This window comes from Aquarana catesbeiana, linkage group LG03 (genome assembly GCF_042186555.1).
Source record: "Aquarana catesbeiana isolate 2022-GZ linkage group LG03, ASM4218655v1, whole genome shotgun sequence".
Taxonomy (NCBI): domain Eukaryota; kingdom Metazoa; phylum Chordata; class Amphibia; order Anura; family Ranidae; genus Aquarana; species Aquarana catesbeiana.
In genome coordinates, this window is record NC_133326.1 from 151,387,165 (window position 1) to 151,409,737 (window position 22,573).

Consider the following 22,573-nt stretch of genomic DNA (forward strand, 5'->3'; position numbering starts at 1 on the left):
AGGGGTTATATAGGGATGCAACTTCCTGTTTAGGGTGTGCCAGTGTCCATCACCTGAAGGTGGCTGTAACCATTAAGTTATTACTTAAGGCTCTGTGTCCCATGTTGTACTCCAAGAAAAGGATTTTACAGGTAAGCTGTAATAAAAATGCTATTTTTTCTAATCTCTACATAAAAAAAATATTTCAGTAAATCCTATTTTTGAATAGGTAACCAAAGGCTTGGTTTTCAGAAAGGAAATATCTACTGTTAGATGGCAGATTCACTAACTGCTACCACATAGCTGATGAGCTGGTCGTACCCAGGTGCACTGGTTAGCGAGTCTTGCTATAGTATAATGATGCTTGCCAGCTTTACAAGGCCTGCACAGCTAGAAAAAGTGCCTTGAACACCACTAGTTGTCAAAATGTCAGTGATGTGGAAACGATTTAACTGGTTGGTTAACTACTTTTTCCTAGTGAAGGAGCTGAGTCTTCAAGAGATTAAAGAAGATCCTGATTCTGACCCTGAGGAGAACAGCATTGTGTTTATGGGAATTCTCATCAAAGGTCTGGCGAAGCTGAAAAAGATACCAGAGACTGTGAAAGCCATAAAAGAACGCCTGGAGCAAGAACTAAAACACATAGTAAAACGCTCTACTACGCAAGTGGCAGATAATGGCTATCAAAGAGGGGAAAATGTGACTCAAGAAAATCAACCAAGGTATGAAAACATGCAGATATATAGCTTCAAATTTTATGCACATCTGGCATTTTTATGCTAGTGATGCTCTAATAACCGATTTGAAATCTTTTTTTGCCAGAATAGAAAGCAATTGGGCACAAAGAAATTTATAAAGGATACCAGTAAAATACAAAACACTTCCAGGAACATGAGCCTGACCATGTAGCATCTTAATGCATCTTTATTTTCCTATTATGCATATTTTCATATTTTACGGGGCACAAAATAGTTTTTTTGAAGCACTGGGTTATGCTGCTGTGTTCAGGAGAATCGGATACTGTCAAAGCAAAACTGTAAGGACAACCCAGTAAATAACCCTATCGATTCCAGCATGCCTTGTTTTGCCAATGTCCTTAGGAGAAAGGACATCTTGTCTCTGCTTTGGAGAAAGGCCAATCCTTCCTTTTATTTTTTTTTTTACTTTTTTATCAATACCCTTTTTCTATCAAGATTCTTCTGTTTGCTGGAGAGACACTGGGGCTCATGTTTGCAGTATCCAGATAGGTTACATCTTCGCATTACACTGAGTACTGTACCCAAACCTGCCAGGAAGAAAATGGAGAACCAGCCTGTAATGTGGCCCTCTGGACACTGGATCATGCACTTGATATTTACCTAAACATGTGGTGCAATGTGTTGAGCTAGCCACAGGGTTTTTAACAGGTCCAGGGCAGAGGTCCAGTCCCTGAAGACCCCTTGGGGGTATGCCCGCTGAATAAATAAAGATTGATGCGTAGGGCTTCTCCCTAACATCCAGCCTATCTACCTGGGGGGGGACCCTTAGGATTGAAGACAGGTGCAGTAAGGGCTCTTGCCCTTTAAATTCTTTGCTCTTCTAGCAGTTTAACAGCAGAGCGCTGACTATAACACAGTCATATATGAGTGGTGGTAGAGGATCGTTCTGTTTGAATCTCATGTCATTTTTTGTCTCCCAAGTGCTTACCTGGGTGCCCTCACTGAGTGATCTTCTGGGACTTTATTTATGGACTCCTTGTTCAGGGATGGTCACAGGCAGCATTACCCCCTTTGGCCCTGCAGTGTATTGTGAGAACACCTTGGAGTTCCTTTACAGCTATATGATGGCAGATCATAGGTTCAAAGGAAGGGGGTAGTGGCCCTGGAGGTCTTGCCAGCACACACAGACGCCAGTGTTTCCCTTGATTCCCCTGGCAATGAAAGCCTGGACCTCTGCCCCCAGCTTGAGCTGCTGCTCCTCTTCAGGGGCACCCTTCTGGGGTGGCTCATTACTCCTTTTTGTCAAGGGAGTAATTTTCTGGTACCATGTCTTTGAGTCAGCTTTTGGCCTTAATTGAGTTCTAAGCCCACAGGGGCCACAAGCGGGCCCCCTCTACCACTCCCCAAGATGCTGCTTGTTGCTTTAGTAACAGTTGCTATTTCTCCTTCTAATGTGGGAGATGAAGATGGTGCTTTTATGGATTCTGAGGTCTTGTTTTGACTTGGAGCAGCCTTTGTCAACTTTGCCAAAGGTCGCCAGCCTGGACTCTAAAAATGCCTTGACTTACTAAAACCTTCCCTATACACTTGCTTTTACAGCCTTTCATATATAAGTGGCCTCAGCCTGCGAAAGTTTTTCCTCCTCAGGTGTTTTCATCAATGTTATGCTAATAAGGAGTGTTTCTCAAAAAAGTGTGCTGTGGACCTTGTCATTTCTTGTCTTAACAAGACCTTTGCTATCCCTATCAAGGGTATCCCAGCATTCGAGGACACTGTGGATGTATGATTGAAGGCTCTCTGTTCTCCATTACAGGCTCTGCCATGCAACCTGCTGTTGTGACCTTGTCCATCTGCCACACTCTCGCAATCTGGTCAAGGTCATATCTGGAGAACCTGGTTGTATACTGACAGATCTTTTTCGTCCGTCAACATTTGAATCTGCTACCTATGGCCCTGTGCTATTGTGTTGATGGGCTGGTGGATACGGTCTGCCAAAGCATACCCATTTGCCTCAGAAAAAGAGGACAAAAACTGGAGGCTAAAGACTCTGTTCCTGTAACAAATAGAGCCTCTTTCATTTATCTCAGGTTTCCTCACCTCAGAAGTCATAACTATAGTTTCTAGGGGAAGTGGTTCCAAGGTTTTAATTCCAATCTGTTTATTGTCCTCACAGCTAGTAGTCACTTGCCCTAAACTGGCTCTCAAGATTAGAGGTCGACTAATATGGGTTTTTCTCTGGCCGATGCAGATATTTACAAATCGCGGTGGTGGATATGTGATGCTGATTTTTTTGGGCCGATATATTAGGCCGATTTTTTTTTTTTTTTTTTCCCCTTCATCTCATAAAATCTAACAGTTAGACCCCTTTCACACTGGGGCGTTTTTCAGGTGCTTTTGTGATAAAAATAGCGCCTGTAAAGTGCCTGTAAAACGGCTCCCCTGCAGTCTGTGTGAAAGCCCGAGTGCTTTCACACTGAGGCGATGCGCTGGCAGGATGTTAAAAAAAAGTCCTGCAAGCAGCATCTTTGCAGCGGTGTATACCACCACTCCTGCCCATTGAAATGAATGTGCATGTCTGCCGAAGTGCCTGCAAAGCGTTTCGGCAGCGGCGCTTCAGGGGCGCATTTAACCCCTTCCTCGGCTGCTAGCTGGGTTATAAGCTCCCCGCTAGCAGCCGAATAGCGCCGCTAAAATGATGGTAAAGAGCAGCTAAAACTAGCAGCGTTTTACTGTCAACGCACGCCTGCTCCAGTGTGAAAGCAGCCTTAAGTGATACAGAAAATGTTTTACATTTAAACATTTATTAAACAAAACAAACCTCCAATCAGTTCACTTGTATGAAGAATTTAGATAAAAAAAAAACAAAACTATATCTTAAATATTAAATACACAAAAACAGGTAATCAAAACTTTAGGACGAAAAAAAATGGGCTAACTTTACTGCTTAGTTTTTTTTTTTCAATTTATTATTGTATTTTTTTTTTTTTAAATTGCGTTTGAAAGACCGCTGCGCAAATACCGTGTGACATAAAATATTGCAACAACCGCTATTAGTCTTTAAATGGTTAAACGGAGAACTTCTCCACACAGAGTTCAGCTCATTCATAAGTGTAAACATTGTATCTCTTCAGGTTCTTTTTATCAGATTTGGCAGGCTGCCCAGAGGAGGAGAGAAGTCACTTCACAGAAGATTTCAGGTAACTTGTATTGACTTCTGTTACAGAAGTCATTTGCAAGTCGCGCTGAAGTTATATCGGCCTTTTTTATCAGCACAAACGGCCGATGCCGATTAAGTAAAAAACACCAAATATTGGCCCATATATCGGTCGACCTCTACTCAAGTTTATCAACCTTGTCTGGTTCTAATGTTTGGTATAGAATCTACCCGATAAGCCATCGCTTCCTTCCACCCCAGAGATTTTTTAGCCTCTGTGGACATTAAGGTTGCGTACTCTCATATCCCTGTCATTCTGGCACATAAAGGCTACCTGTATTTTGCTGTGGGCACACATCACAAATTTGTGGCCCCTTTCTTTTGGCCTGTCTACTGAACCACCGATCTTCACCAGTGTGCTAGCCCCATTTCTCACTCTGGTTCAATATTAGGGCATTGCCATTGTGGGATATTTGGACGACCTACTTCTGTGAGAACAATCTGCACAAACACTGTCAGCCAATGTCCAAATGACTGCGAAATCTCTACAGAGATTTGAGTGGGTCCACACTCTTCAGAAATCAGAGCTGGAACCCTCTCAACAATTGGAGTATCTTGGGCTAATCTTAGACCGTGTCTTGCCAATGTTTTTTTTACTTCTGGACAAACACCAGTCTCTGCACTCCCACATTTGGACCCCCATTCCATATTCCTGAACAGTAGGACCAGGACTCCGACATAGCGGGATACACGTTTTATGCTGGAATCTGGAAAATACTTCCTCACAGTGGTTTGGAAGCTGCTCACAACAGAAGCCAGCCTATCAGGCTGGGAAGGAGTCCTAGGTACTCTCTTGGTACAAGGGACTTGGTTGCTGGAGGAACGTAGGCTCTCAATCAATATTTTGTAACTCCAGGCTATTTGGTTATGCCAGTTGACAAAGGATTCAGTCAGAAAATTCCTTAGCAGTAGTTTACATCAACCATTCTGCCTTAGGCAGAACTCCAGGTTTCAGCTCTTGCTGCCATGCACATCCCAGGCATTGAAAATTGGTAGGCAGACTTCCTCAGTCATCCGTGTCTGGATTTTGGAGAATGTTGTCCTCACCCTGAGGTGTTTCAAGATCTCTGTCGTTGGTAGGGGATGCCGAATGTAAACCTTCTGGCTTTTTTAGGTTTAGTTATAAACCCAGGAGGTTTGTCTCCAGATCTAGGGTTCTGTTGGCTATTCTTACAAGGTTGCCTTTTTGGCATTATCATTTCTACAAGACCAGTTTTTATTTTGGAAGCCGAACCTATAAAGAACCCATTCTTTTGCTACAAGCTAGTTTTGAGGCTCAGGGCCTCTTTTATTTCCAATCGTCCATATTCCCATCACACACGTCCCTGGAATAGGACGAAAAGTAATGGGTGCTGCAGCACTCGCCAACTGGCACACCATGGATCTTTAGACAAAGTCTGAACTTTTTTATTAAAAGAAGATCATATCACAAACAGAAGCATGGAACGTTTCAGAGCACTGCAGGGCTGCTTCGTCAGTCGTGTGATGTCAACAGTGCACTCCACTAGATCGGTTAGGGCTTCATAGAATTTTTTTTTTTTTTTTAAGCATCAGATTTGTTCACACTTTTGTTAGGTGGATGGCCTCAGCTGATGCCAACTTCATTTATAGGGTTCTTCAGATGGTGCTGTAAGCTATCTTGAGCTGCTCTTGTTAGCCTTTTTTTTTGTTTTTTTGTTTTTTTCCTTATGGGCTGGTTTGACTGCTTTTGGACATCAGTGTTTCATAATACTATCCTGTTTTCCATAATGTTAAAATTAAAAATATACAATTTTTTCTTACCTCTTAAAGCTTTTTCTTGGAGCACATTACGGAACACAGGTCCCTTTCTTTGTTTTTATGATCCACTCCTATCATTGCTTGCTTCTAAACTAAAGCATGCTGGGAGCTGGAGAGGTTATACTGGACTGTCCTAATAGCTTAGCCTTGTCTGTGTGTCCAAGTCTCCTGAAGATGTCAGTATAAACCCAGTGTTTCAAAATAATATCCTGTGTCCTGTAATGTAATCCAAGAAAAGTCTTTTACAGTTTAGATAAAAAGCCTAATTTTTTCCACACTTAAATTATTGGTGTCTTTTGCAATAAAAAATTATTGAACTTACATTAGATCTGTGATGCTCTAATCTTTTTCACATCTATGAAGAATATCCTGGGAACCCCCAACGCTGACAGAGTGCTTTCTCTATTTGTTTTTCATTTGAAATTAGGACTTATCTGTTCAGCTTTGGGCCTGGCAGCCCAAAACATATGTTGTTGCCTCTAATGATGTGAAACACTTTCAGTGCTTATTGGTAGTCAAAATGATGGGATCTAAGCTGGTAGTGAAGCCAAAGTAAAAAAACCCCAGAAAAATCAGCACAATTGATGTAATGTGCCCGTTGATTCCAGTGCAGCAGGGAGTAATACAACCAAAGGGCTATCGCAAGCTCTTATTAAGCTCTTTCCACCTAGCTCTGCCATTTGTAGAATTGGTACTATAACTTCTGTGAATAGAACGTAATCTGTGAAGGCAGGGTCAGAGCTTTCAGTCATTTACCCATCCACCATAATTGGGTCCTGTTCCATTCATGAATGCTGTAGTACGGCTTCTATGAATGGCGGAGCTGGGCGGAAAAGTTTGGAATAGTCAGGATGGCTTTATTGGAGCCTGTGACAGCCCTTTAGTTGTATTTACCCCCACCACACTGGTAAGATTGAAGGGAAGAGGGGAGCAGAATGAAGGAAGATTACTACTAAAAGCAGAGGAATCAGTACGAGAGACACATCCTACTGAATGTAAGGCATGTCCCATGTGCTGATTTTTATGTTTTTGATTTTGTCTGCACATAAGCTTTAAGTTACATGAGGTAGCTGTTTATATTTACAACAAAAAAGAGGAACATTGTTACTTAGAATAATTTGATTTAGTAGTATATGAAGCACTGCTAAGCTGCCTGATTTTTTTTTTTTTTTTTTTTTATTAGAATAGGAGCAGATAGAAATTTAAACAGAGCTTGAGCCTTTGCTTTTGGTAGTTAAAGTCTGAGAGAAAGAGGGGATTGTACAATAACTATTCTTGACATATGCTCATCTGATTTAAAAATACAACAGAAGTGGAGCTTTTGGTCAAGAACACTTTATGCTCTTGGTGACTGAGTTGAGGAGTACCAGTCATTTACAATCATGTCACCCACTCCAACTAACAAAGTAAAGATGAGAAGCCTAGAGGCTGTTGTCATTCAGTGAGTTTGAAAATTTAGTAGTGGCCTGTATGACTTGTTGTTTACATCTCAACTCTATAGCTTTACTATAGTTCTCTGATCCTTTTCTCTGTTGGTTATATTATGTATATGTAATTTAAATGTGATACACATTTTAAATGTTTGCTTTATGTAATTGCATTTACCTTCTGTTGCCTCCTCCTCTACTTTAGTTGCTACAGATAGGGAGAGATGGAGAACAGGAGCTATTGATATAGACGTTTATTTGCAACTCTAATGTTTTTATAATGGCTCCTTCCCTAGGCTTCTCTTGGAACTTCTGGAGCTGCTTTTTGACAAGTTTAATGCTGTGGCCGCTGCACACTCAGTTGTTTTAGGACATTTACAGCAGACCGTGGCTTCTCCCACAAGTCAGCACGATGGAGATATTAAGCTGTATGACATGGCTGACGTCTGGGTAAAGATACAGACCGTTATCCAGGTAAAGCATTTATCACAACAGATATAAAACAAGAATATTTTGCTACTTGTCTACTTATATGGGTGCATCTTGTTAAAGATTTGCTATGTTAATTTGTTGCATAGGTGATGGCAACTTTAGAGTACAGACAGCAAACATATATTAGCAAATGAGCCAGTTGGTGTAAGATTTTTTTTTTTACCCAATATAGACATGTACGCTTGTATATTATATGTAGGATCTAGGAATAAAAATGTCATGCGGTGTAAGGGCCTTTGTCAACCAGCTTTCGGATTGTGTTGATAGTATCCATTTGGGATGCTTCTGAGATTATTCAGAATTGTTTGACAGGTGCTTTCGACCTGCTACATTTATATGGGAATGCAAAATCCACTTGAAGCGAACAGTAGCATGTTGACACAGGTCCTAAATGTCAGTTAGCAAACATCTTAGGCATTATGTTGGATTTATATTTTTTGTGTATGTAGGGAAGTAAATCCTGTGTTTTCTTTTCAAGCTGCACATTTCCTTGAAGCAGAATTTCACCCAAAAGAGGAAGTTCTGTTCTTCCTCCTCCTCCCTACCCCCTTTTTCATATTTGAAAAAAAAAAAAAAAGAAAATCTATCTATTTATCTATCTATCTATATATAACACCGTATTTTTCGCTCCATAAGACACACCTAGGTTTTAGAGGAGGAAAACAAGAAAAAAAAATATTCTGAACCAAATGGTGTCCTGAAATATTTACCAGTGCCCATAAAATGCAGACTGACCAGTGCCAAAGAAATGCAGCCTTACTATTGCCATAAACGCAGCCTGCCCATTGCCGTAAATGCAGCCTTACCCGATGTCATTCCAGCCTCCTGACAGAAGACAAAGCAACCCGAGCGGCCGAATGCTCTGAGAAACAATATCAGGCTCAGCCGGGAGTTCGCCCGGCGCTCGCAGGGGCTTTGAATGTCTGTCCTCCGCTCTCTTGCCTCTCTTCTGGCGGTGGGGGACATTGCCAGCTGCAGGGGGAGGCGGTGCCTAGCCTATATTCAGCTTTATAAGATGCTGAGACATTTCCCCCCATATTTGTGTTATTGTAAAACTGCGAGTTTACACTTCGTGAAAACATGCAGCTGCAGAAACAATTGACAGTGCCTCTTTACTGGACCAATTTATACATTTTATTTTCCCAAAGAAAAATATCCCACTCTTCACAGCACCTTTATTTGTGAGCAACTATTTTCAAGGATGAAGCACAAGAAGGGCAAAATTAGCACCAAAATATTTGATGAGCACCTTGAGAATTTATTGAGACCATCCATTGAACCAGATATTGATGCATTAGTGTGACATTTGACACTGTATTTGATAAACTATTTTTATGTTGCCCTCTTTTACTTTCATTATTAAAAAATTCCAAAAAAATGAAGTTTTATTACTTAGGTATATTATGTATATCAGTGATCGTTAACTTGTTATCTACCCGACTTTCCTGCTCATCAGCTATCCCTATTAGTGGATTTTATGTGTGGCCCAAGACCATTCCTCTTCTTCCAATGTGTCTCAGGAATGTCAAAAGGCTGGGCGCCCTTTATCTATGCCAACAAGCAAAATATAGATGTGTCCAGTAGAACATTTAAAAAAATCAAACGTCGGCAAATTGGCAATAACTAGAAACATTAGAGTTTCACAGTAAATCTACGTTGGTCTTAAGGCATATCAGGTCAACATCCCCTGTTCAAACATATAAGACTTAAGGCAAAAAATAAAAAGGGGGGGGAGAGAATTTCAAGGAGAAAGGGAAAAAAAAAGAGTGGTGAGGGGAGAAGAGAGGAGAGAGAACTGCAACGGGTTTCCAAATATCAAGAGAAGAGAACAGGTCTGAGTAAGAAAAGTTGCTCCGCCCAACTCCCCTATATGCCGCCCCTGTCAAATGGGTGATTGTAAATATGTATTTAAGGGATTCCAAGTTTTATCAAATTCAATTAATTTAACATTTTCCAGGATCGCTTATGTTTGGTTGTAGCAATGCCCACCCAAGGAGATTTCCAAGCTTTCATCATGGACATCTTTGCGGCTAGTAGTATGTAGTAGATCAGAGATTTGGTAGGTCTAGGGTTGTAATCTGCCAAGTCATCGAGGAACGCTGTTTTTGCAATTTCGGTAAGGTTAACAGAGGCCACATAATAAAGCCGAGTAAACACTTTAATCCCAAAGCACTTGAATTTTGAGCAGGTCCACCAAATACGGTACACAGTCCCCTCCTGTCCACATCCTCCCAAAACACAATGGAAAACGTCAGGGCCAATTTAAGCAATGCCTCGCTGGCACCATGTACCAACGAGATAGGACCTTGTGATTCCCTTCAACCAAAGTGGTATTGAGGATCCCTTTGTGTACCATGGATGACCATCTACACTAGTCCACTACCGTTTGTGTCCAGGTCCTGATCCCAGGCCACCTAATTTTGTCATGGGTTCAGAGAGAAAAAGGTATATCGCTGATATACCTCCTCTCGAGCCAGGATCCTGTATACACCTGTTCTCAAACAGCATCCTTGATGAAATATTGTCTGTGAGTTGCTTAATAGAATAAAAAAAAAAGAAAAAAAAAAGTATTTGATGGAGGCAAAACTTTTCAGTCTAGGGCGTCAGTCCCTTGTTAAGCCACCAAGAGACTCAGTGAGGAGATTGTTGAAGGGAGGGGCCACTGGAGTATGGGTAGACTTGAAGCACATGTATTTTACAGATAGAGTCCTAGAGATGGAGGGAATAAGACAAAGTTGGGCAAAGGATCGCTTTACGGTCCTTGGCGTGGATCCATAAAAGCAGATCCATTGGGAGAGGAAACCTTTATTTATCTTCTAACTTGACCCAGTCGGTCTATAGACCGTGGAGGAGATTTGTGTTAATTAGTACCTGTCAGTATCTTTCAATTTGCCAGCAAAATGACACCAAGATAGGTAACTCCAATCCTATAAACTCAGCCATGGGCAAAATATGATATAACCAAGCATTTTATAGTGTCCTATAATCTGTTTTGACTCGCAGCTTCTTAAACGAGTTGGTAGTAGTTAATCACATTTACCTGGACTTTTATTGTTGAAGATATTTCAAAGCTTATCCAAGCCTCTTTTTCTGTTCTCATGACTGTTTGCTTCTTAGGCAGCCCTTAAATGAGCCCCATCCACACACTTTATGTGGATGGGGAAATCCCCCCATTGAGCTTTTGTCTTCTGACAGCAGGGAGACTTCCCCCACGGTTAGAATTCACTGATCAGTGTTGCAGGCTATAGCCTACAGTGCTGATGGAGCAGGGAAAATCTGACAGGGCGGTTGCACAGAAGTCCCATTATTGTGCTCCGTTCTTTGTAGGACTACAACTGATGAGCTGTATATCTTTCCATCAAGTTCCCAAATTTATTTGATTTGTACTTCAAACTATCTATAAATCTGTAGGAAATTATAGCAGCAGTAGTGCAGTTTTGTGACGACATGTTGAAAGGCTCTTTTTCCAAACCTTGGTTAAAATGGTACAGCACAAATGTTTTCACTTGGCAGCATAGTAATTAAAGATATTAATTGCTAATGCAACATGCTGTTCAATATAGGTCCCTGGAAACTGCTTCATATAATGTAGAAGATGGTATAGATCAGAGAATAAGCATACAGATAGAACAGGCAATATTTGGTTTCTTATAATATAGAAGATATGTAGATCAGAGAATATGTGCACAGATAGAAATAGCAATATTTGCAGATGGAGAAGATATAAATCCTTCCTAATAAGTGTTTTCATATTTGTGTGTGTTTTTTTCATGGTATCTGTTTTAATAGCTTTACATCTAGTAGGAAATATCGGGGGGGGGGGTGGGGGGCGGGGGTTGGGGTGTTCAACTGGGAAATATCTATATTTAGTATCCTTTTTTTGAGCTCTCTGTGCTTTTACTAGAACTCTGTTGTTCCCCCTCATATATATATATATATATATATATATATATATATATATATATATATATATATATATATATATATATATATATATATATATATATATTAGAACTCCAAAGTCTGTGCTAACACCTCAGCTGATACAGTTGGTTAGCGCTTTGAGATTGCGAAACATGGCCACCAATGCTAATGAGACCTCCTCTGTAGGAGAGTCCTTCTAATATAGGACAGGTTAATGCTTTATGCTGTTTTATCACTTACTGTGGCTGTTTCTGTAAATGTTTTCCTTTTTTAATTAAACCTTAATTTACTTAGAACAGTATTCCAATGTTCTTAATTAAAGCGATTACTTTTTCTGCAAGAATTGCATGTGGAATACAAATTGCAGGATGTTTTTCAGACAAGCACAGGTTGTCATTTTTATTATATGCAGCCTCCTTATTCAATTTCTTTCTGAAGATAATTGGCTTTAATGTACTCGCTGCTGCACAAATCAAGCCTTCTTTGTTATTTATTGCAGTAGTGTTGGGAGCGGCTGCTTGTTTATGTTCCATATTTGGTGAGAATGAGGATAAAAAAATGCTGTGCCATAGATTAGCAATAAAATAAAGTGCTAGTAATTTCGAGGAATCATACTGCGCACACTCTTTAATACACCATACCATGGCATAAAATGCAAGGTAGTAATTAATTTCATTAAAGTGACCTTGTCATGGTAGAGGGTCACTTGTATCCAGTAACATACTTGCTAAAAGAAGAGAGAATAACCTTACCTTGACAGCAACCCATGTCTTATAATTCCCCTGCTTTACAGCTCCCAAGCTGTTGAAAGTATTCCACTTTCTGTACAAAGTGAAGGGAGGAACCGCTTGAATGCTGCGGGATAACAGCTTTTCAACCCATCGGTCAAATGAGTTCTGCAGCGGTTGAGCAGCTGCTTTTCAAGACATGGGCAACAAAAAAGTAGCTATATTCCCTTTTTCATCCACCAGGTGTGTTATTGGATATTCTAAAACTTTTTTCTTTTCATTTACCTGCTGTCTTGCAGAATATCATGTTCTTTGAAGGAGGCAGGTGGCAAAAGTAGGTGGTATTATATTACTATTATTACGGACAGGTAATATTGAAGCTACTCTTGGCAGATCTCAAAACACCAATTTATTTAATGAATTTTTGAACACCGCTAGTTTAAACACCAATATTTTTCTTGATATTGACTTACTGTAATCTTCTTCATAGTGACATTCAGATTGATGAAGCAAGAGACAGCACTACCAACCACACAGGTTTTGCTGCAATGCTTGTGTGCTGACTGTGAATATTATGTGAAGAGAGCAGAGTAAGAAGCGTTGATTACTCTTGCTGGTGCTCCTTTTTTGTCAGAAGCCTAAGGACATGCTTTTTCAAAGCTATCCTTCTAAACTGGAGGTCAGGGACTTGGCTGTGCTGTCTGGCAGGAGTATCTGGATCACAAAATTGAATACACATAATAACTAATCATTTGGCATGTAAAACAGTTCCCATGCATATATTTTAACAGTGTATTAGGCTGCCTGCTTGGATTTCAGCCTTAAATCAAATCTTTTGGGGAAAACAGAAATTTCAGTTCTGATAACTTCATCTTTTCTCTAACATTATCAGTATGTAACAGAAACATCTTGGAACTTCCGTTGAATATGTATGGACAGCTCTGTCAGAATAACTTAAAGGATAAGTTCACCTGTAAAAAAAAAAAAAAAAATAAATGCACATTTTTTGCAGATAAAAAAAAAAAAAATGCACATTTTTTTTTTTAAGGAGCCTGCTGAGCATTGTACTCAGCACATCATGGGTGCAATGTCTAGCTCTTGCAGGCAAGCAGCAAAGCTGCCTTCTTACTTCGTATGGTCAGCCAGTTACCTAAGAGCCATAGACTGAGGGCACTCGCCAGCGCCCTCCCAGTTCATTGAAAACTACAAGCTTCCAGCTACAATGGCTGACGGTACTTGTAGCTTTTCATTATAGAAAACGGTGAATAAATAACGTGGCCGTGTGGGCGGGGCCCTGTATGGCCGCACTGTTTTCAAATGGTGACAGTGGGTGCGTGGAGAAGATCCCCGGCCCAATGTCACAGGGAGAGGGGTAGTGGGGGGAAAGGCTGCAGATGCTTAAACATGTTATATGTTCCACCATGAAAATGAGTGGAAAATGTAACCTGTTCCAAAGGTGAACTTATCCTTTGAAGTATAACTAAAGGACAAAACCTAGAGTGTAGATGGGTTATAATACTGTCAAGTTTTAATTGCTGTCTTTATATTTCTCCTGTTTACCTTTGCATCAAAAGTGAAAGTGTAAAAAAAAAATCTCCAATTGTGTCACCAGAACAGAAATAGAACTTATTCTAAAAGGGAGCACTAGTTCCGGAGACTCTGTTTTGGCTAAAGGACAGAAAGTAAAAGGAAATATCCTCAATGGGGCACACAAAAAAAGAGAAACAGGTGGGTATAACCCTTCTTTACTTCAAAATTAAACAAAAAAAAGTTTTGCCTTTAGTTCTACTTTAAAGTAAAATCCTTGAAAGATAAAGGATAAGTTCACTTTTTTAAAAATCTTTTTATTGGTTTTAATGTCAGACAAGTAACCAACATACTAACACAAAAAGGAATAAAACACAGCGACCTACACAGGGTTGTTACAACAATGTCACCTGTCCAGAAGTATGAGTAATGAAAATAGAGTGGGACACCGTAAAAAAGAAGTAGGTGAGACTCTTATAAGTCATGCAGTGGAATAAACATTGCAAATTAACCCACATAAACTATATAGCTAGTGAAATGAGCTCCGACAGTGAGCTAAATGTTACCTAGGTAGTATGGTAAAGAAGTGGCATAGCAAATCATAGACATTGTTAGGCCATTGACGGCTCAGCTAACCATTTAGACCAGATCTTGTCATATTTTTTGGGACAGCCTCTATTAGTATATGTGTCTGGATAAGTTCACTTTTAATAAAAATAATAAAAAATGCACGTTTTTTGCAGGTAAAAAAATATGCATTTTTAATTTTTTTTTTTTTAGGGACCTGTAAAGCATTGCACCCACGATCTGCTGCCACGGTCCTGCAGACTGTCCTGTGTAGCTTTCTGCCTGTACCTCTGATATGGGAAGGCAGTTACACTGACAGGAAGCTCAATGAATTACCTAGAGCGATCAACAGCTCTCTGGTAGTTTATTGAGAACTACAAGCCGACAGCCTCAAAAGACTTGTAGTTTTTTTATTCACAGAATACTGTGAATGACGCAACCGGGTGGGCAGAGTCCTGCATGACCACGTTCTTTTTAATTTGTGACCGCAAGCAGGGGAAGAAGATTCCCCGCTAGCTGTCAAAATGGGGACTTGGAAATGTGTAGGGGCCGGTGCATTTGTAACATGTTACATATTACACTCTGAATATGGGTGTAACATGTTAGAAAAGGTGAACTTATCCTTTTAAAAGATATTTAAAGATGAAATAAAGGGTAGGGATGTGGCCAGCCAGGAGCAAGATGGATGCATTCAAGAGCTCCGCTCTCCTCGCCTTTTATAGCTTTTCCGCAGCGGCAACAAGGGCCTCCCTCCCTCTTCAACTAGTAGTGCCCAGCTCCGGATACACTTCTGATCATGCCTAAGAGACTGAATTCTCGATTGGCTCTGCAGAAGCTTACAGACTTCTTCCCTCCTAATGCTGACCTGGATCGGCAGCATGGTGGCAGAGCAGCACACTGTGACACGCAGGTCTCAGACTCCTCTGCTGAGGATGCAAATTCTGACTTACCAGTGATCTTCCACAGTTCTCTCCCTGCATCTGGTGAGTCAGACATCCCAACAAATCCCTGCTAAAAGTAAAAAATTCAAGCAAGGAGATGATCTTAATTTCTCTTTCACACTGCCTCAGTCTGTTCTACCACCACCTTCTGTGGAAAACTTCCCTAGCTCTACACAGCCTGCCACCATTACTGATCTTAAAGATATGCTCCTCTGCCTGCAAGAATCTTAACATTCTGATTTTGCACAAATGCTTACTGGTATCTCCAATGCCGTTAAAAATCTTGGCTCTAGGGTCTCTCATATCAAAAATAAAATGGGTGAGATATGCTTTATGCATAATGAGTTTGTTGATTCTTATGCTAAACATAGTGGTGAGATCCAACAGATCAACACCAAGCAAATTTGGAGGATAGATTGCGGTGTATTGGAAACTGTAACACAGCCACTGCTCCATGACTTTATCAGCTGCTCTCTGAATTGCTACCTGCCAGAGAATGGGAACTCATAATAGATAGAGTTCATGCATACCCAAACCACACTTACTTTCTGACCATGTGCCTTGTCATATTCTTGCCCAAATACACTTTTCTCACAGAAAGGAAAAGGCAATTTGGGTGGCTAGAAATAACCCACTTCTGTCCCCCAAATTTGTTAGCATATCTGTATGTGTGGGTCTCTCTTCAGCGACTGCTGAAAATGGAAATTTCTGACGTTAATAAAGCCCTTCTGAACCACAAAATAAAGTGTTTGTTAACCTAACAAAAAAAAGGTTCCTATTTCCTTAGAGCATGTTATACAGCACAGTGCTTGTGCTGTGTAATTTGGCCCCTTCTATCACCTAAAAAAAAACCTGGCTGATCCTGCCTTGCTATACCCTTCCCCCTGTAAACTGACCACGATTTATCATGGCTGCTGATCCCTGACACTGTGGTCAGTTTACGTGCCTCTGTCATCCGCAGCCCTGCTCTATCAGTGCCTGCCCCCTCCCTTCCTGCTGCTCTCATAACTACTGTAAAATCCTCCTATCCCTTCTGTAATATAACAATATGTGTCCCTGTGCCTGTGTTATATAAATAATATGCCAATCTATACCTATATCAGAGCGGCTCCCAGCGTTCAGGTGACTCCTCTGCTCTCTCTCCCCTCTCTTCCCCTCTTCCCCAGCTGACGTCCTCAGGAGTGCTCGGCCCAGCCCGCTTGAGCTTTCAGCCAGACGGAGGAGAGAGCTGAGGTGTCACGTGAGCACCGGGAGATGCTCTGATATAGGTACAGATTGGCATATTTTTTATATAACGCAGACACAGGGACACATATTGTTATGTTACAGAGGGGTGAGACTTCCCTTGTCTGGTTAAAATTGATTGTAACCAGACAAGGGAAGTCTCATACGATACACTAGCTGGAATCTGGGGGGGTGGGGAAACAATGAAGGTGGAGGAAAAAGAAGGGGGGGAGGGGCGAGAGGGGGAAAGAGGGGAGGAAGGGGAGCAAAAGGAAAAAAGGGGAAGAAAACAGAAGGGGGAATAATTGGGGGCGGGGGGAGAGAGGGAGAGGAGGGGTGAAGGGAAGGAAAGGTAGGGAAGGTAGGGAAAAGGAGAACAAAAATTGGAAAAAAACGGAGAACAAAAATACAAGCATGGATGTAAGGTAAACAGGGAACAAAATGAATCTCCTGAAAGCCAGCAGTATCAATGATAAAAATATTCCAAAGTTCCAGGGGAGAGGAGATAATCTTATCTCCTCTCCCCTGGAGCTTTGGAATATTTTCATAATTAATACTGCTGGCTTTCAGGTGATTCATTTTAATCCCTGTTTACCTTACATCCATTTTTGTATTTCTGCTCTCTGTTTTTTTTTTTTTTTTTTCCAGTATTTGTTCCCCCCCCCCCCTCCGTTTCCCCCCTTCTGTTTTCTGAACCTTTTTTCCCTCCCCCTCTTCTTTTTCCTCCACCTTCATTGTTTCCTCCCCCCGTTCCCCCCTTCTGTTTTCTCCCCCTTTTTTCCTTTTTCTCCCCCCCTTTTTTCCTCCCCCCCCCCCTTTTCCACTTTTGCCCCACCCCCTCTTCTTTTTCTTCCACCTTCATTGTTTCCTTCCCCCTTTCCTCCCCCCGCCCTCTCCCTTCCTTTCTTCCTTGCCCCTTCCCTCCTCCCCCCGCCCTCTCCCTTCCTTTCTTCCTTGCCCCTTCCCTCCTCCCCCCTTCTCTCCCTCCTTTTCCTTCCCCCTTCCCCCCACCTCCCCTTGCCTCACCGTCATCTACCTATTTCCAAACCCACCCTCCCATCTTCCTTCTCCCCCCCTTTAAAGCCCCCCTCCCCTCATTCCTTCCCTCTCTTTCCTCTTCTCTCCCCCTTTCTCCTCCTTCCCTTCCCTCTCCTCCTTCCCTTCCCTCTCCTCCTTCCCTTCCCTCTCCTTTCTCCTTTTTTTCCCCTTCTATTTCCCCCCTTCTTTGCCCTCCCCCCCTTATCCTTACCTCTGAGTGACCTCATATTGGATGCCTTTTTATTACCACTATTCCTTCTTATTTAGAACTTTCGCATAATTCCCCCTGTCCGCCACGGGGGAAGTCTTTGAGCCATTTGGTTTTATACCTGGCCTTTGATCCGTCGGGTGAGCAACTCGTTTTTTTCTCTACATATATTAAGATTTTTTGCTGAATTATAACTGTATACATTCTTAAATGTAATCTATTGGATTTGTGCTTTAAGTATTAGTCTTGTAGATTCTTCCTCCTGAAGAAGCGGTGTTTGTACCGCAAAACTAGTAGAGGAAAGACCAAATCCTTGAGACACACTTCATCAACAGATATCTCTTGGGGGAACCCTGAATATTTGTTTATTGATTTTCTTAATTCTGTTTTTAAAAGTAATTTCGTATGTCACATTTTAAGGAATAAATCATTTTGTTTTATATATCAATTACAATGTTGTCTATTAGTACCGAGATAGTCCATTATAAGCATTAAGGTTGGGAGTTAGTGTATGATCAGCCTCAGCAACTGCCCCACTCTCCCCTTCTTTCTCTATAGCCATTTGGATGATGGTACTTTGTTATATTTAGTTAAACTAGATTATGTGAGGCTATACTCTAAAGTAAACTTTGTAAACCCACAGATGGTAGCTTACCCTCTATAAGTTATCTCAGTTCTTCAGGGGCAGACTGACCATTCGGGCATAGTGCACTGCAGGTCTCCCTGTTATTTTTCCCTGCTGTTAAGGTGGCACTGCCTATGAGAGACTCCTGGTACCTTTATTGGATCATCAACTTGGTCTCCTGACACATCACATGTTGCCAAGCTTGGTGCCCCTCTGTGTGTGCCTGGTTTTTGTCAACATTCAGGCTCTTTTACACATTAATTTACACAATATTCCCAAAGCATCCCAAACGGTTGTTTTTTTATATTCCTATCAGCAAAGCCTAAAATAACAAGGAAGTGCAACATTATTATTTCCCCATCAACTAGAGAGATCATCCACAACCTCAATCAATCCTGTGCTTATGAAAAAAAACTTTGCAATAAAGAACTTTTCCCTGTCTACGTTTCACTCTAGATGGAGTTCCTGGCTTACCCATCCCAAGTGTACACTGAAATCTTGATTTCATCACTGTTTATCTTTGTGCATAGTACTTAAGTATATTGTTAATACATTCCTACAACTTGCATGTAAGGCGGCTCATTTTATGCCTGAATTCTTGTGTCTGATTTTACAGACATATTAAGAGATTGATATTGTCCTAGATTGTAAGCTCTAACGAGCAGGGCCCTCTGATTCCTCCTGTATTGAATTGTATTGTACTTGTACTGTCTGCCCTAATGTTGTTGTAAAGCGCTGCGTAAACTGTCGGCGCTATATAAATCCTGTATAATAATAATAATAATAATAATATTTTCCTCATTTGGGACATCATTTGTACTTTTCAATACATAGGTTACCTGTATATCTGGAAAAATTGATTGCTTCTCCACTTCATTGATCGGTATGCTTACCCAGACTGTTTTTTTTTTTTTCTCTGTATTTGTTTCCTTTGTTACCATTTTACTAAAGGTCCAATAAAGACAATGGGAAAAAAATAAATATAAAAGGAACATTTAGGCATCATTTACACTTTGCAGCTGGAGGAGGTAAAGACACGTGACTGAGCTCCCCAACCACTCCCCTTTAAAGTGATAATAAACATACAATGTTTAATTGACATTATACCTTCTATTGCGTGATTGGAAATCTGCTGCAAGTGAGGAAATATACCTTTGCCATGTAAGGATGTTCTCTTCCTAATCAGTACCATTTCCACATCTCCAAAGATAAAACTGAGAGATGCCTTTCTGATCATCTCACGGACAGTAATTATTATGGAGCCATGGTGATTGGTGTGTCATTGGTTGATCAGCCCCTACAGTGATAACTGGCTAATGATATTTAACAAGGATTATAAAATGACTGCCTCCTACTGATCTATAGTGAACAAAGCTGTGACAAGATTTGTGAGAGTATTCTGTCCAGGCCCTTTGGGGTGAATTTATTGTTGACAAAATTATCAGTATATTTGTAGACTCTTTGTAGATTTTTGTTAATCTGAAAACCTTTAGGGCTCTTTCACACGGGGGATCCGTATGTCCGTTTTTCATCCTTCCGTTTTCGGATGAAAAACGGACATACATGTATCCCTATGGAGCGTCGGATGTCAGCGGTGACATGTCCGCTCCGATCCGAAAGTGTAACGGAGGAAAACCCTACTTTTCCATCCGTTTTCGGATCGGATCGGGTGACGACGGACACTACGGTCCGTCATCATCCGATCCCCTATAGGGGAGAGAGGCGCTCTGACAGGTCCGTCGCTGCACAGTGTGCAGCGATGGACCTGTCATCTTCCTGCTCAGCGGGGATCGGCGGAGCGATCCCCGCTGAGCAAGCGGGTGTTCACGGGGCGGATCATCACTGATCCGCCCCGTGTGAAAGAGCCCTGATTCCATGAGAATTGTGTGTGCTGTTTGCTCCAGTTGTTGGTGCATATATTCCATTGTCTGCTGCAGACAAAAAACACAGCTCAGCTTTTTGATTGTAACACTTTATATGACGCAATGACATGGTAAATAACTGAGCTCAGGCATTTACGTCTGGCCCTAGAATGATCTGCATAGTTGGAAAAAATAGCTAGCATAAAATAATTAAGTAAGGAGCCCTCTTTCCTCTATTTTAACCAAGTAAGGGATAAAATAAAGCTTATTAAGTTCACACTTAAAGTGTTACTAAACCCAAAACAGTAAAATCAGTCTGTATATGCAGTAAAGCATGCTTGTTATTCTCACTGTGGAACCTAAGGGGTTTATCCTCTGCATTGTGTAAAAAGGCTGCATGATCCTGTATGCACAGATCCTCCTCTTCCACAGACTCTAGAACATTTCCGGATAAAACGGAGCCTTTGGAGTCAGGCTGCACATGCTCAGTTTGGTGTGTACTGCTAGTGAGGGCTTTTTTTTTTCTTGGGAGAGTGCATGTGATCAGCACAGGGCCAATCGGCACTATCCAGACAGAGGGTCAGAGGTCCTGCATCCTGATAGGACAGCTCAGTGCAGTATGAAAACCCCTTCAAACTTAATCAGGAACTAATAGAAGTCACAAGACTGCAATATACGTCTGGTAAAAAAAGGTATTTAGCAGTTTATATTTACTAAAATTATTGCATGTCCATTTTCTCTGTACTGTGGGAGACCAGATATAGTGAATGCAGGGTCCTGGGTTTAGTAACACTTTAAAGTAGAACTGTAGGAAAAACGTTTTTTTTTTAAATTTTGGATTGAGGGAGGGTCATAACCCAGCCAGTTTATTTTTTTTGCCATTTGTGCCTCATTGGAGAGATTTTCCATCAATTTCTGTCCCATAGCCAAAACAGGAAGTAAGAGGAAATCCTTGCAAATTAAAGGAATCCCTTGGGGACCCCCAGGTCACCAGAACTTGTGTCCACATTGGAAGAATTCCCCTCTATTACTTTTCTGGGGACAACCCAAAATTAGATTTTTTTTTTTTTTACTTTCATCTTCAGTTATAATGATAAACTGGACAAATAGGGTGAAACTCCTAATTTCCTATTTTATTACACAGAAGGCAATGAAAACTGACAGGTGTTCTAATCCCTCTTCACGCTATCCAAACTAAAAAAAAACAAAACAAAAAAATTTTGCCTTTAGTTGTATTTTAACAATACTGAAAACATGACCTGTTGGGGCGCCTGTGAGGACTAGAGATGAGAAACACTGCTGTAAGGTGTGTGACAGCTACAATGCAACTTCTCTATAAAATAGCACATGCCATGTATTGACGTGTTACCAGTGTTTCAGAGCTTTATAAGAAGCACCTTGCACCAACAGGACTGCACCAGGTGGATATGCTGTAAAATGAATTATGTAATTATATGTATTACAGCATGTTCTCTACATACTATATTACACTATTTTCATTATGTCTCATGATGAAGTATGTTATCTGGAATGCTAATGCTAAATCTGGAAACTTAAATCAGTCTGTCATTTGTAGTACATTTTAATGGTAAAATTCTATGTGTACCAACTCTGTTAGCTGGTGTGAGATTTGGAAAACATCTCCTGCCAGTTCCTAACGGGCTGAAAAGGAATTAATTGCTCACTGCCGGCAGAAACACTCCTCCTGGATAAACATTTTGTTTCATATGTCTTTACTCCTCATCACTAAGGCTCTCTGTCACTTTCCTTGTGGCGGCCAGGCTGACAGATTGCAGGTTGGACATGCCCTCCCCTCAGATTTACATGCGTGGTGACAGAGCATTTAATTGTTGCCTGGCTCCAATGAATATTCATGGTTCACAGAACAATACAATTAAGCTCTCAGTTGTCACAACAAAACTTGCTGTGGCCTTTTGGTGAATGGGACCTAGCAGAACAATTAATGAGCATAGATAGTTCATTTCCAGGGCTATATGCAAAGAAATATGGAAAGAACAGCTTGTATTGGGAACACAAAACCTATGCAAAATGTAGGTTTTCTTGTTATATTTAACAAATGGGCTTGGTAAACAAGTCATTTAATTAAATAATAATAGCTTCTACAAAAATATTACTTAAAAAAAAAAAAAGATGTTCTAGGCCTCTTTTTCACATGGGCATACCTAAGCGCTCACCCTTGCGAAAGGCCCTGTTTGTCTACAAATGCAGCCTTATCACTGTCCATCTGCAGCCTTGTCCATCATTGCATAATGATCAGTGTCCATCTGCAGCCTTGCCCAAAATTGCAGCATGTTTGGCTTTTAAACTTTAGCGCTGCCA

General features: G+C 40.9%; 1 protein-coding gene across 2 annotated transcripts in view; it reads left to right on the top strand.

Annotated features, from left to right (window-relative positions):
* Window positions 1–22,573, top strand: part of EXOC4 (exocyst complex component 4) — an 813,215-nt gene that overhangs the window by 155,816 nt on the left and 634,826 nt on the right. For both annotated transcript variants that reach the window (XM_073619419.1, XM_073619420.1), the window contains exons 6-7: window positions 458–701; window positions 7,394–7,571. In XM_073619419.1, the coding sequence (XP_073475520.1) occupies window positions 458–701; window positions 7,394–7,571 (422 nt within the window). The remainder of the gene's footprint in view (window positions 1–457; window positions 702–7,393; window positions 7,572–22,573) is intronic.